The sequence below is a fragment of the Pocillopora verrucosa genome, chromosome 11 (assembly GCF_036669915.1).
Source record: "Pocillopora verrucosa isolate sample1 chromosome 11, ASM3666991v2, whole genome shotgun sequence".
Taxonomy (NCBI): domain Eukaryota; kingdom Metazoa; phylum Cnidaria; class Anthozoa; order Scleractinia; family Pocilloporidae; genus Pocillopora; species Pocillopora verrucosa.
The window spans coordinates 18401427-18416053 of NC_089322.1; the positions used below are offsets into that span (position 1 = coordinate 18401427).

Consider the following 14627-nt stretch of genomic DNA (forward strand, 5'->3'; position numbering starts at 1 on the left):
GAAAATGAGGCCCCAGGCCTCGAACAAGTAGCCGTTGTTACCATGGCAACAAGAGTGCTGCGAACTTTAAAAAGGGCATTTTTGTGCATCCCCCCTGAGTGCCTACCTACATGCAAAATTTGGAGGGGGGGTTGAAAATTTTCATTTCCCAAGATGTTTGATTCTTAGAGAGACTCGTTCTTAATAATGACACTATTTTTATATACTCTGTGAAACACTGTTCTTGAACTATACTAAGGAACTGATTTTATAGCTGAGAAGTAGCTTTGAAATATATACATAAAAATAAAGGGCATGATATAATATTTCAACAGGAGTAGAGATCAATAACCTACACCAATGTTCCCTGCAGAAGATGGTTTCTAAAATTAAATTTTGTTATGTATTTGCTCGATGCCGATTATCAGTCTCTTTGCAGATATATCATCATCTCAGAGAGAAACAAATCTTAGCATCCAACTAAATGGTCATTTCTTTCGACATTTATTATTTTTTATAGACATTTGTGCTTAAAGATGTCATTGCGACTAAATATGTCCAATATTGTGTCAGGAATCCACCTACTTTGCCCGCACCTCGGCAATAACCATTTCATTGTAGTCTAACCAACTTAAATAACCAACTGTTAATTAAATATGACGAAATTTAAAAAAATTCTTTCGGTAATATTTCAACAAGAGTAAAGATATCAATTAACTTGTACTAATGTATCTTACAAAGAATGGATTAAAAAAACAAATTTCGTTAGATATTTGCTTGATAAGTTATCAGAGTCTCTTGGAAAATATACTATTATTTCAGAATAAAAATATTTTTAGTACAGAACTGATTATTGTTCATAACATGTCGTGTCGGAAATGCACTTTAGTTGCTGGGCAAGAACTATTCAATTTCTTGTCTAACCAACTTTAATAATAAATGATAAATATGTTAAAAATCATTTTTAATGATGGTATAACTACTTTTTAAGCGATCCCTTATCTTTACAGCCTAATATGCCTCTACCCTTGTACACTCAATAAATTTGCCGCCGAAAAACTGGTGTCTAAACGACCTGACCTACAATTCTTTCACTGTTAAACCTGAGGGCTCAAGGCTAAAAGCCATGTAACCGAAAAATGCCACATGCACAGCAACACCAGAAAAATGGAAGCTTAGACAACTAACGTTAAAAGCGACCAGGTGAAAACTCTAAAGTGGATTTCAAATATAATTTTGTTATAGTTAACGATAATATAAAATATGTTTTGAATATTTTAAGTTTGTCTGACAAGGAATCTTTCCTCGCGAAAGACCGGGGATACGTGCATTCTTATGAATTAAATTTCAGAAATACAAAACATTTCGTATGTTCCGCATATGCAAATTAAGGTTGCATACTGATTCTTAATAAATAAAACATTCCCTATGTGGAATCACCTGCTTAGTAGGCGGAAATTAAACACGAAGCCGGTTTTTTCAAGGTTCGACGAACGAAATATTCTCCATAGTCTGTTTACCAGCTTCGTTGGGATCCACTGTCGCATATTTAAATTTTAATGGCGTTAAATGTGTGTTTGTGCCAACGAAGATATAACGACTAGTTGCCTTAATGGGCTGTTATCTGAAGCAGCCAATTATCTGCGAAACATACGTCTGAGTGAAGAGAGTTCGATGACAGTTATTTCAACGAACATGGAGGCTCAAAGAGCTTTCCTTTCGGCCGTGACATTCGAAAGGCAGAAATCATGGAAAAAGGTATTTTGTTTCATTGTTATAACATTGAACAATCTCGTATCGGAAATATTTTACAACATATTTGGTCATTTATTGCAATATTAAAGCACCAACATCGAGCTTGTTACCATTGGTTACGCAGTGTTCATCAGTTAGCCTTTCTGTTGGTTCTTATCATTAAAAATTTACCATAAAGTCTGTGCCGAATATAATGCTTTTCTTACGAATTATAATTTAGAATATAAGTCAAATTATCGACGGTTTTCTTCTTGAAATGGGTAACCGAGCGTTTTCCTTTCAGCAAAGGAAATTATTTGGCTCTTCAAGATTTTCATAATTATTCTTTCAATGTTTATAATTTTGCAAAATGAAAACGATGTCAGTAACTAATGTAAAATTATATTTAAGCTTTTATTATTCAAATTTACTAAACTCGACTTCGGTGCGACTTCCAAATATAAATTTAAACAGAACTTGAAAATGTCAATGTTTGTATCTAAACACTTCTTGGCAGAAGAGAGAGCTTCTATCATAATTAGTAAAAGTAGTTTAGCATAAAGAGACTACCATTGTTTAAGAAGCACGCTCATAAGGAACGCGTGAGGAAATAAAATGTATCTAATTTTTTTTTCTTCTTCTAACTAAATGAATTAATCCGTTGATACCTGCACAAGGCAATACGATTAAGAATTAAATTAGCCTGAAAAATGTGTGAGACCGACTCAAATGCAAATATTATTGCAAAAGCGGCCGAAAAACTGACAACAAAACTCCATGTCTTCATGTTAACGGGAACTTTCAAATAATGAAGTTTTATCGGTTGTTAGGGTGACGAATCAACTTGTACATATATAGATAGGGAGTGACTTAATCGTAAGATAAACAATAACACAATCACACATACAATCGAAGAGCGCCATATTGTTATGTAACATTCCGAGGGGGAGTGGGGAAGGGGGCAAAACCTTTTTCTGTTGACTTACTAACGAGGTCTCTACTGTGAGTTTCCGAACCCCATTTTCCTGCTTGGATTTATGGGCAGCACACTTCGTGTTTGGACCATAAATCCTAGCGGGGAAAATGAGGTCCTGTACTTCAGGGAAAAAGAAATCGGGACTATTTATTACATCTCTGGGTTAAAATTGAAGGGGGTGATTTCAATTCAAACTAAATTTTTTAAGTTAGCGGGCCGCACAGTGAAATACAACCCTTTTAATTAACAATCATGGCGTTCGTATTAACTGAGAGAGATGTAACAAGAAGTATGATGGGGTAAATCATATCGTTAAGAAGTATCGCAAAACTTAAAATTGTTATTATCTTTACCTGGAGCGAATATCATGAAATATATTCCTAAAATTTGTCTTGAAATATTGCCAGGCTGAAGCCAACTACATGGAAGTGTTACACCTACTCTACAAGATGAAATGGAGGAAACACTGGAACAAAGAGAAACTACGGCTGCTGGTAAGTTGTACTGGGCGAAACGAAATTGCAAAGTTATTACGGCGTTACGTAGCCGCTAAAAGTAAAGAAAAGCTATCATACCGAGTGCAGTTTCTTTCATTCACTTCGCAGTTGTTTGAGTGTCATTTCCACTGTGCAGTTGCACTGCAAAACCTTCTAAACTATCAGAAGGCAATACGGCAGTTTGAGCGAGCCATGGAGGTGGTCAGCTGGAAAAAGGTAAAGTGTGTGGTGTATGAATTCTATGAAGTGTCACTCGGTTTTTTGCTTGATATATTTCTTGGTTAACAGCAGCAAGAGATAACGGCTTAATCATTGTTTTTTTTTTTCGTTTCAGGATGAGTGTCAGGCAGGTTGCATCACGGGAAGGGTTCTTCACTTGCACGTCCCTACCCTTGCGAGAATATGCTTTTGTTACATTCACTCAGGTAACTTTATATTGTTTAAAAGCAAGAGACAGGATATCTAAAGTTTCCTCTCTAGTTAAAAGTCACCACCACTATTTTAGCTAAGCTACTAGTCGCTAGGCATTTCGATACTTGTGCTTGCCAGTCTGAGAAGAGTTGGACTTGTACAATATGTTTGATTAATAACCAACAAAGCTATGTACGAGTTTGCGACGTATAAAACTGCTTCAATTTTGGGAGAAAGAATAAAAATATTAGCTAGGTAACAAAGAAAAATAACAAACTGACAAAAACGCAATGATAAGCCATGGACAATGGCCATAGATGGGGAAGATTATAACGTATTGTAAATGACGATCATGAATAATTTTGGCATCATTTTTCACCTTTCTCAAATCACGACAAAGTTCTTCTGCCTTTCATGTTGAAAAGATTTAATTTTACGCAAGCAGTGGTTAGTAAATTTCATTGGCGAGCTTCCTTATGAAAACACGTACAGAGCTTCCTATGCACTGAGTTGAATGAAAAGCTCATTTAGAGTGATATCACAGAGTGGTTTAATGCTTATTCTGTCATTCCATATCTTAATGTGAACCTTGAAACAGCTTGGCTCTTTCTTTGACCAGGAGATCTCCACGAGGCTCTAAGCAACATAGATAGGGCGATTTTACTGGACTTTAGAAATCCGGTAAGCCAACACTTCATCACATTTCATAGACCTCATTTATCAAAGATAAAAAAAATTTTTAAATTGTTTCTCTCAGTTATGGACATTCATTGTTGGGAAGAAGGCATGGTATTCAGATTTCTGTTTCAAAATCTTCTTATGGATAATTGTACTGCTACAATAATTTAGCAGTCTTGAAGCTAGGCGATAATGTAATGCTGACAAGAGGTTTTAGTAATATTCTCTCAATTTCTTTTGCAAAGGGTTTATTTTGCGTCAGATCGGTGGCTAATTTCCTTCTAAATCGAGAGGAAAAGGTAATAAATCAGTTAATTCAATCTAATGCAACACCGCTAAACTTTCAAGTTCAACGGATAACGAGGCTAATCAATAAGTTTTCTATTACATGTTCAGCTCACAATTTTATACCAACGCATCGCTATATTCAATATGGAGTGATCCCTAAAAAATTATGTATGTTCCTTTCAAGTCATAAATCGAATAACACCGCACTTGTTTTTTGTTAATTCAAAGATGAGACTAGTTCCTGAGAAAACCTTAGTGTTAGTCCCTCTGGCATAATCCCTTTCGTCTGTAATCGAAAAAGAGGCTCAGTTATGCACTTATGACTACCATAGGGTAAGGTTTTGTACTTTCTTTAGAACCGGAATCAGCAAAGTGTGACTTCATATAAAAGTCACTCTTTGTCTTGAAAGGGGAAAATTATTTTAGAAAACAAATTATTTTTATGAGACCATTAGACCCACCTCACCCCTTCAAATTCTCCTTCGAGAAGCTTCTTCACTCTTCTAACGATCTACAAGTGAATTTCGCTCTTTCTTTTTCTTTTTCTTTAATGTGCCCTACATTACAGGCCTTATCAGATGTAAGTTTTGCTCTCCGACTTGCTCCCACGCAAGTCTGCGCGTGGCTTCTCAGAGGGCTCTTCAAGAAACTAAAGGTATTTCTTCCAAATAATCATATGATGTAAACTGACACCGCATTTTCAATCTGATAGTCCCATTTAAAAGCTGAGAGAGAATTCGGTATAAAAGTCTGCTTTTGTTGGGGAGTGAGGAGTGGGGAGGGGGAAGGGGGGGGGAAAGGAGAGGGAGGATTTTGGAGGATCGTATGGGTTTCAGGGGTAACAAAAGGGGGATCAATCGTCGCTAACAGAGTGTAAATGGAGGCCTACAAATTAACTACAATGAGGGGGAGATCATTACAATACCACAGGGCCTTAAGGAGGGGGGGGGGAGATCAGGCCTGGGGGATAATAAAATAAGGGACTAGTCCCTTTACAGTGACCTGTAAGCTGCCTGAAATGGGTGAGACTGAAAATTTACATGCCATATCTGACAGACATGATCAGGGGATGCTTAAACCTCTGAGTATTTATATCTTGCCGTATCCATTCTGTGGTATTATAAAATTTTATTCTCTAAATTCTCTTTCATCAATTAACAGAAAGAAAAAAATGAAGCTAACGTTACAAGAATTAAAAAACTCGAACCTGACCTTGCGAAGGTAAGCTAAAACCATTTTTGGTTCAATTTTTGGTGTCGTTGTTATTTTTGTGCTGTTGTTGCTTTTTATTTTGCACGCTCAAACTCGCTTTGCAAAGAAAGAAGAGAGAATGGTGTAAAAGCTGGTAGGACTGGTTTTATGGGGAAAATTTACGCATTATCCAGTCTAGCTTTCAACGTGTTCTGTTTATTCCTCTGTCCAAACATAAAAATTGTGGGGTGGTGCCTCCAAGGGGTTACAGTGTTAGCTTTCTTAAAGAAAGCTTCCGGCCCGTTCTTGTAGCATACACTGAACATATCTCGTGCGCTTGGACTAAGACGAAATGTTAAAAACCGGATCATTGGATAATACAATTCAAGAGTTCTCATTGGCTTAGCCAATATGGGTTATGAGCCATTATACCATGCGCGCGTATGAAGACGAGTCAAACTGAAAGTCACTTTGTATATTTTCATATTCTATTTGTTCTTAAAAAAAATAAAGTTGCGAAGATTCATCTATATTTTAAAACGTTTTTAATAAAACAATTATTCCACCAGCGCTTGTTGGATATGATTATTGTGAACTCGGCCCTACAGTCTCCGTGGACTATCTATCATCTTACATATATCCAACGCGCACTCGTGGAATTATTATTAGGTGGCTAATTTTTTTTCAATATTGGTAAGGCCTGTGAAATAAATCCAGATGCAATGCTGTTCATAAGAATAAAAGATCTTAGGACTCACTTTCAAGCACTATTTGATCGGTAAGTTTAAGATCGGCGTTTACTTGGCATAAACTTTTTAATCAACTGAGCTAACCTAGGCCTGATGAACTTCTGTGAGGATCTTCCATCCAGGTGACCATATGTTTATATGGTTTTACACAAGCGGTACCCTTTAGGCGTCTATTCATTTCAAGAGCCAGTGAAAATGGCGCTACCTTCTTCGTTACATGACAAAATAGTACCCCTCAGCCACGCCCATCATTTTTCGGCTTCTTTTCAAAGTTTCTCAGCCCCATTTCCTGCAGTCTTCTGACAAATGATTTCCTTTACAATCTAGGGATAATTATTGACCTTAATAAAGCTTTTTTTCTGTTTTCATCCGCATTAATCTCATTATTTTAGGTTTCTTCCCTCTATTCGTGTGTCTCACTCTCTAACTGTTAGCGACGTCATTGAAACAGAGCGGACAACAAAAGCTGGATATGGAAGGACTGAATGGAAACAAAGTATCGCATCGTACTCAGGTATTCTTAGTATTATCATTCTTATTAGATATCCGAGGGATCAGTCTTTTCTGCCATATTCTGTGTCGAACAACTCCTTGTTGAGAACATTGAGCATAACCATGCACCATGGTTGCCTATCTCCCTGAAACATTTTAATGTGCCAACTTTTTACACCTCAACATCAGTATAAATATTTCATACTGTTCATCATACATTTCCAACAGCCCTGACAAGGAGAATCTAATGAAAACTAAAGAGTTTCTCTATTTGGTGATCATTTCCCTTAATATCATGACCTTTATGGCTAATTCAGCAGGAAATCTCAAGAAGGAATGAAATGTCAGGGCTAAACGTTCTGAACAATCTTGGCAATCGCACGCATCCAGCATGGCTTAGAAATGATTATAGAATCATAACCAACTACACGGCTCAAAGGTTGTGAGGGTCCAGTGTAGATTGAGGGAAAGCAATACAGAAATGATCATCAACTGAGGAAGCTCTTGACTGTTGAACAATTTTTCCTCGTTTGCATCTTAGGAAATGTATAGAGAGAAGTGTCAGTGTAAAACATGCACAGTGACATAAGGGTGTAAAGGGTTAAATGACAAATAAAAAAAAGGAGTAACCTGTTTTAATCTTGTTTTTGAACCAGACCCCTTTATTTTCTCTCAGGAAATCAATCTGCGGTTAGTCCAAAGACTGTTCTTCTTCCTCCGAATCCAACCTTTGTGTGTGGAGTGGCAAAACCGCAACAAAAGCTTCGAACGTGTCCGCCAAAAGACGAAAGTGGACTCACTGGGAGCAAGCTTGAACAATTTACCACAGAACCGAGTATATCACATCACAGATACTCTTTAAACATTAGCAAGGATCTCACACCGAAAAAAACACCTTATCAAACAAGAAGCGCATGCGGGCCGCGTATTCCGCACGTGACTCTCAAGGAGGTCGTTAGCGTAAAGAGCGCATGCGTGTGTGGTGATAGAAAGTTTATCGGAGTGAGGAATTTTTGGGAAAGGAGCGCGGAGGATCTTGGGGACAACGACGTAAGTTTTAATAGGCTAATGCTTATAATCCTTGAGGTAACGCAAGAGACATTCCCTTCATACGCCTATCATCCATACGCAAATTGTTGTCCAAGCCCCATTGATTCCCATCCACGTGTACCAAGGTTTCTGTCTCCAGACAGATAAGCTTCGCTATTTTTCGGGAGGTAAATCAATTTTGTTGTGGTGGTTGTTGTTAAATCCTTGATTATCCAGGAATCTTCGCTACTAAATACATAGACGGGTGAGGAACGTAATTTATGTTTTAATGTAATTAAGACGCCGCTTTCAAGTCAACCAAGGGGATGTTTAATCGTTCAACAAAAATTTACATCTGTTTATTTCATAACCTTTGAATTCGTAACTTGTCCAGTATACAAACGATGTCATTCAACCATAACTATCGACAGCCTACCAGAACCAGAAAGGACGTGTTGATTACTTCAGGAAAATCTTACGTCTTTGTATTTAAAAACCTTTAAAATCGTAACTTTCCAGTAAACAAGTGTGGCAGTTCAACGGTAATTATGTCCGAGTCGGTAGCTCATCAGAACTGATCGAGGTGTGCGAAGCAATATCTGTTCTATCCACACCCTCCATAGTAACGTATAATAATTTTGTGTGCAGCTGACCCAGATTTTTATTCATTCGTCATCGACCAAACAGGTTCAGATCTGTCGCCTAACCCTTAAGCATGACTAGCAACAAATTTCTCAATACAATATCACACCTGAATCGTAAAAAAAGTCATAAAAAGTCATAACAATTCAAAGAAATGATCGCCTTCAAGAGGAATTTGAAAGTTAACCAAATTCTCTCCGTCAAATCCGTAGAATAGTAGGAGAAGATGCCGACTGATAAATGACCTCAGTATTAGATTTTTGAATGCTTCTCGTGGTGTTTTGGTCTCCAAGGTATCATACTAATTGTGTATTTTGATTGTCATCTCAAATAATGATCATATACCAGCCTATGAACTTTCTTTGTTAATTTCTCCTTTATCGTAAAGTTTGTTCTTTCTTTTCATTTGTTCTAGGATCTTTCCATGAAAAGTGAGAGAATGTACTCAAGGTATAAAATTGATTACAATCGTCATTTCACTTTGTTAGTCTAACTTCATTTTCAAAATGATTTCTTATGGAAGTCCCCTGATTAAAATCTTCCATTATTTATTTTTCTTTAGGAGGTGGCTGCAAGATAGGATTCCCACGAAAATTCCAGACTTTGCAGGTTGCCGAAAGCTTCCTTAAAGAGAATCTCTCGCGTATTGTCTCAAGTTTACCACAAGCCCTGAAAAATCCGAACATTTTAAATTAATTAAATTTCATAATAAAATTTCATTTAAATAAACTCAAAGGTGTAAAACCAAACGAAAACAAACCATAGCACGTTGATAAAACCTCTATGCATTCTCTCTGTAAGGGAGAGGTGCTTGACCATGTAGTTTTGAAAGATGCTAAGCCCCGGTCCAAACATTTCCTTCATAAACCACTACAGACGCGAAATATACCTCTTCATGTATATATACTTAAAGTACGAACACGCTTCTCTGACATATTTTTTAATTAGAAATAAAAGCCTAAAGAAGCCTCTTGTAAGTTAAAAAGAACAACATTACTGTGTTTTCTCGTGACTACATAGCCGAGTCATCTCATGTCATCCTTACTAACGCCGGTAAACTGATAGAAAGTTTTGTCTATTAATATTGCTTTTAAAAATTACCTTAAATGTTTCGATTTTTCTATGGGTATACCAGTGAAATAAATGATAGGTTTTTTTAACAATCGTAGTTTTAAAGTTATTTTGTAAATCTTGTTACAACGTAGTCTCTGACTGAGTGATTACTAATGATTCCCGCTGATTAGCTATCAAATGTTCCTCTTGGTGTGAAGAAGCAATCGGATTAAGGTGTGAAATCTCTAGATCTATACAACAGCAACAGAAATACATGCAGCAAAAATTCTTCAACCTACGATACAAGAATGATGCCTCTTTTTTGAAGTCACTTTTGAAAAATGTATAAAGAAGGGGATTGAATAAACCAGTGAAAAACTTGAAAAATAACGAAATCTGGCGAAACCACGAAGGCAGTACAAACAAGGTGTAGTTAGAATCGGCTTCCATTGCCAGAAGAAAATATGGAACCCATCCTGCGATGAACACACCGAGCATAGCAGCATAGACCAACTGAGCGTTTTTTCTCGCTGTCTTGAGATTGGCTGTGGTGCACAAGTGATTTGTTTGTCGCTTTATTGCATTTGTCTGTTGCCTTGCAACGAGCAAAATGTGGACGTGGGCGTATGTCATGAATAAAAGTGGAAGTAACACTATGGCAGTCACACAAAATATATCGTAGATAAAATCATTGTTCCAGATCGTTGATATTTCCTTCCATTCCGGGTTATACCACGAAAGTTGGATGAGCGAAGTGAACAGGGAGATAACCCATGTATATGCCAGAACGGTCAAAATACGAGATTTTGTCAGAATTCTAGAGTAAACCATAGGGTAAACAATCGTGATATACCGTTCCGTTGTGATGACCAGGAGGTGAATAATTGTCGATATCGCCAAAAATCTTTGACATAGATCCATGGCCAAACAAAGCTGTGGCATAACACAGTTTAAAAACGAGCAGGCAACAGTTAGAGGCAACGCGACGAAGCCGGCCAGAAAATCGCTCGCGGCCAGGCTGCATAAACAAATGTTTGATTGTGTTCGGAGTGGAATCCTTCGCTTCACCAACACCAGGACTGTGAAGTTTGCTGTTAAAATAAACAGGGCTAAAACCACAAGACTCGCGCAGATTAAAATCGATGTGATAGGCAACGGTGTTGTTGTACAGACGTGTATGGTTTCGTTTGTCGCGTTGGTTGTTTCCTCCATTACCAAACTTGAATTTTTAAAACGCTTTAGAACTGTGGAAGTTTCACGCACGCAGGTTTGCTTGTCGGTACCATTGTTGTTAAGGTTTTGCTGATCGTCGATTTATTTTCCTGCATGATTCTGCAAAAGTTAAACGTAGTCTATTACAATTGATCGATGTCCGTAAGTACCAGAACTTCTCATACATATGTTGCTTCTCAAGATACATCGTCCGTATGGTAGACTATTTTCTTTTGCCGAAACAAATTAAAATTAATTCATACACCTGCAAAATAACCTCGTCATTGTATTGGTTTGGACAAAGTGCTTTCTTTTACTATTCAATGCCATAGTTGCTAATAGGTTCCAGTCATTCAAATTTTTCGTACTTTCGTCCTCGTTAATAAGCTGTGAATAAAACCAGCTCGTTGGCGGAATCCATATTTCCAAGCTTGAGTTTAGCTTGGATCCTTTTTAGATGCTTTTTAATACCATTCGTAATATAAATAAAGTAAAATCTCTCGAGATCTAAAAGAGAGACAACGATAGTCGTAGGTAACTATTAAAATCGTCAGGACAAAATCTCGCTGTGGTGTCCTTCATTCAAAAAAATTCGGCGTGTGCAAAGCGGTCAGTTTCTATTTTCAGCCACAGAAAGTTTGAACACTGCCCGTCTGTCTTTCAATCAACTGTTTAAAGAAATAATCAGCGGTTTTTTCTTATTTTCCTTGATGTTTGATAACGAGGACCAAAGTCTGTTCAGTGTTATTCATTTTCCTTTCCTTTTAATTAACAAACTGTAAGTCTTGTCCAGACTATTACGTGCATTTCACCTTCGTACAATTGTATACAAATGAACGCGCGTCGTGCTTCCTATCGCCGGAAAGATCCTTTTTTTTTTGCGCCGGCAATTTTCAGTTTATTGTTCGCAACATCTTTGAAGAACTTCGACATAATAATGATTTTTTTACATGCAAATGAATAAAATTATTATTTCAGTCATCACGTTAAAAACAAAAACCTTTTTGTGAATTCATGTAGACTTGGCTCGTAAAAAATTGATCATTTTTTTGCAAACAATCATTTGATGAGCTGAAAAGACATAGAGAGTTGATTTGAAGCATTTTAGCGAGAAATAGTCCTTAATATGTCAGAATAAACATGAAGAAAAATTTAATTACCTTATAGGTATCTTTGAAATTCGGTAAAACATGAAGAACGAATCTTTTGTTATTCTTCAAATTATCATGAAGCATTAAATGGACGTGGGACTCGACAAATTCAAACCCTACTAATTCTTTACATCGACCAACAAAAAGCGAACATGACTTGTTTAATTTGTCAGCTGATTAAAACATGTGAAAATAATTCTTAAAGATATTTTTAAAAGGAAAAAGTTGATAAAGATTTTGTTTATCTTTTTTATTACATAACAGTATTAGAAATCTGGTCTTGCAACTTTGGCAAAGATATAGGATCAGAAATTGCGTCCAAAACAAAAGTTTTCAAGGCTGTCCAAGACTAAACCTTAATCAAAAAAGGTGCTTTGAATTCTGATTTTATTTTCAATAAATTTTTATCTCCAAATCAGTTGAAGACCTAAAGATAATGTTTTTTGCAATTTCAAAACAACTTAACGAGCAAGGGAGACCCCTAGTAATGAAAACCATTTTTTAATAACTAATTCAGTCACATCATTCCAAATCGAGGAAAGGTTTAGCATTATAATGAATTTGAGAAACTTTTCTCCGCAATGATATCTGTTCGGAATCTATAGTTCATTGTTCTTCAGGTATTTCACTATAATGGACCTTAACACTAGTTAATCATGCGTATTTGATTAAGACAAGTTAAATTAGTTGATAAAATTACAAATTACACAGGACCCAATTGTTCCTCAGTCGATTAGCGCTAACTCAGGGTTAAATTTTAATCAGGTTTCTTTATTCCTTTATTCCTTTTTCGGTTATTTTCCTCTATTATTTTAGAGCATCCAAGCATCAAATTGAAGACAAAAATAGTCATGCTGAATTTTCTTGCAGATCTGAGTTCAAATTTTACACTAACCCTGGGTTATCTGAAAAACTCAGCCCAGATCCTTAATAGTCCTCCAAGCCCCTTTAACTCTTATTAATTTAATAAATATCTCTTTTTTCATATCATTTCTCGTACCATCGTATTCTATTTTAGGTGAGCCTGCTTGTTATGTCCTCATGTATTTTAACACATGCAAAAATTACAATGGAAAGGGTTATTTGGTCTTACTCTACCTAAAATATCTTCTTGAACTGAGTAATTCATTAGAGTAAATTGCGGAAATCATTTCTATTAGATTCAAAAGCAAACGAAATGATAATAATGATAATAATAATTTATAATAATCATCATCATTAATCATAAAATTAGTAATAATTAATGATAATAATAATCCACCAAAAGCGCTTTACAGAGCGTGCGTAGTAAAATAAAATAATAAAACCTGGGAAAGAATTTACATGCTCATCGCTAACGTAAATATTAAAAGTTCTTATCGAAGATTATCACTAAGAATGAAACACATTTCAGGAACTCACGGCCTGTTGCTAAGCAACCTGAAACCTACTTTAAAAAGCTTATTAGCTTATTCAGATAGAAAAGTGCAAATCCCTCGTCGAACAGTAGTTAGAGAAACCTGTTACAGTAAGTGGAATATTCAACACATTTTTTTGATACTTAAAGCGCGGTACATTTACGATAGCGCTATCTAGTCGGAAAAAGTGCTAAAGAAGTGTCTCGAATTGAAATTCGAAGTTACTCCTTCTCAGCTCTTTTGTACTGCACAGTCTCTCAATTTTTACAGAGGAGGTGTTCTCGGATTATGCATATGAGCAAGAGATCTCTTGAAATGAACTAATACGACAAACAAATGAAAATTTGATCGAAACACGTACCACTTTATTCCGCTAAAAGCATTTTCCCCTAGACGAAAGCTTTTGCGTCTTTGCGTTTTATACCAATTAATAGCTCTTCACGATTTGCGAGGCTTCATTTACACAATTACATCATTGTGAATAAAGTGCGAAAGTTTTCTTCTTTTTTTTTTTTTTTTTTTTTATATTTTATTGTGTTGTCATTCGCACTTTAACAACGTGTTTTACCGTGTCACTTTCTACAGCAGTCTGCTCAAGATAAATAAATAATTTGATTTGGAACGGTGTAAAATGCGTGCCAGTTACTGTTTATTTTTCTTCTAAATCATTCGAGAAAGTAATGGCCCTAAGACAGAAAAAAGTATCCTTCAAGATCACGTTCACCTCAGTAGCTTTTACAATGTGAAAAGTCGGATACAAAAAGCAAACTGCTGTCAGTCTAAGAAGGCCATAATGCATATTCTATCATGAAGGATGGTTATATAACGGGATCGCTATAACATTCTTTATACCCACTACAGCATCCTACGCAATTTTTTTTTTTACTGTTATCTTTTTGGAGTCTTTTAATCATACGGGTGATAACTTGAAGCTGACATACGTTTGCTAATCGACATTTTTCCTCAAAAATTTTTCTATGGATATCCATGTTCTATAATGACTACAGCTGTATTGAGAGGTTTTTCAGTCTTATACCCATCGAGCCAAATGCACAAAGGGATCGCGTTATAATTCTATGCAAACGAGAAACTCGCACAAAATTTGCATGGATTTGGAAAGTTTCAAAAATATCGAAATAACGAAATAA

General features: G+C 36.2%; 2 protein-coding genes across 3 annotated transcripts; one reads left to right on the forward strand and one right to left on the reverse strand.

The window, feature by feature from the left end:
- Positions 1-1444: 1444 nt before the first annotated feature.
- LOC131777220 (uncharacterized) lies at positions 1445-9795 on the forward strand. Of its 2 annotated transcripts, XM_059093454.2 has the most exons (13): positions 1445-1737; positions 3097-3183; positions 3295-3402; positions 3521-3611; positions 4217-4278; positions 4521-4574; positions 5132-5218; positions 5725-5784; positions 6453-6532; positions 6896-7017; positions 7672-8045; positions 9082-9116; positions 9229-9795. In XM_059093454.2, the coding sequence occupies exons 1-13, from the start codon at positions 1549-1551 to the stop codon at positions 9293-9295; spliced, it is 1416 nt and encodes a 471-aa protein (XP_058949437.2). In that variant the 5' UTR covers positions 1445-1548; the 3' UTR covers positions 9296-9795. The 2 variants fall into 2 exon arrangements, with proteins under 2 accessions (XP_058949437.2, XP_066030722.1); XM_066174625.1 differs by lacking the exon at positions 4521-4574.
- Positions 9796-9860: 65 nt separating this feature from the next.
- LOC131777190 (histamine H2 receptor-like) lies at positions 9861-10931 on the reverse strand. Its single transcript, XM_059093423.2, has one exon. It carries the CDS (start codon positions 10929-10931, stop codon positions 9861-9863), a length of 1071 nt encoding a protein of 356 aa, XP_058949406.2.
- Positions 10932-14627: the final 3696 nt, after the last annotated feature.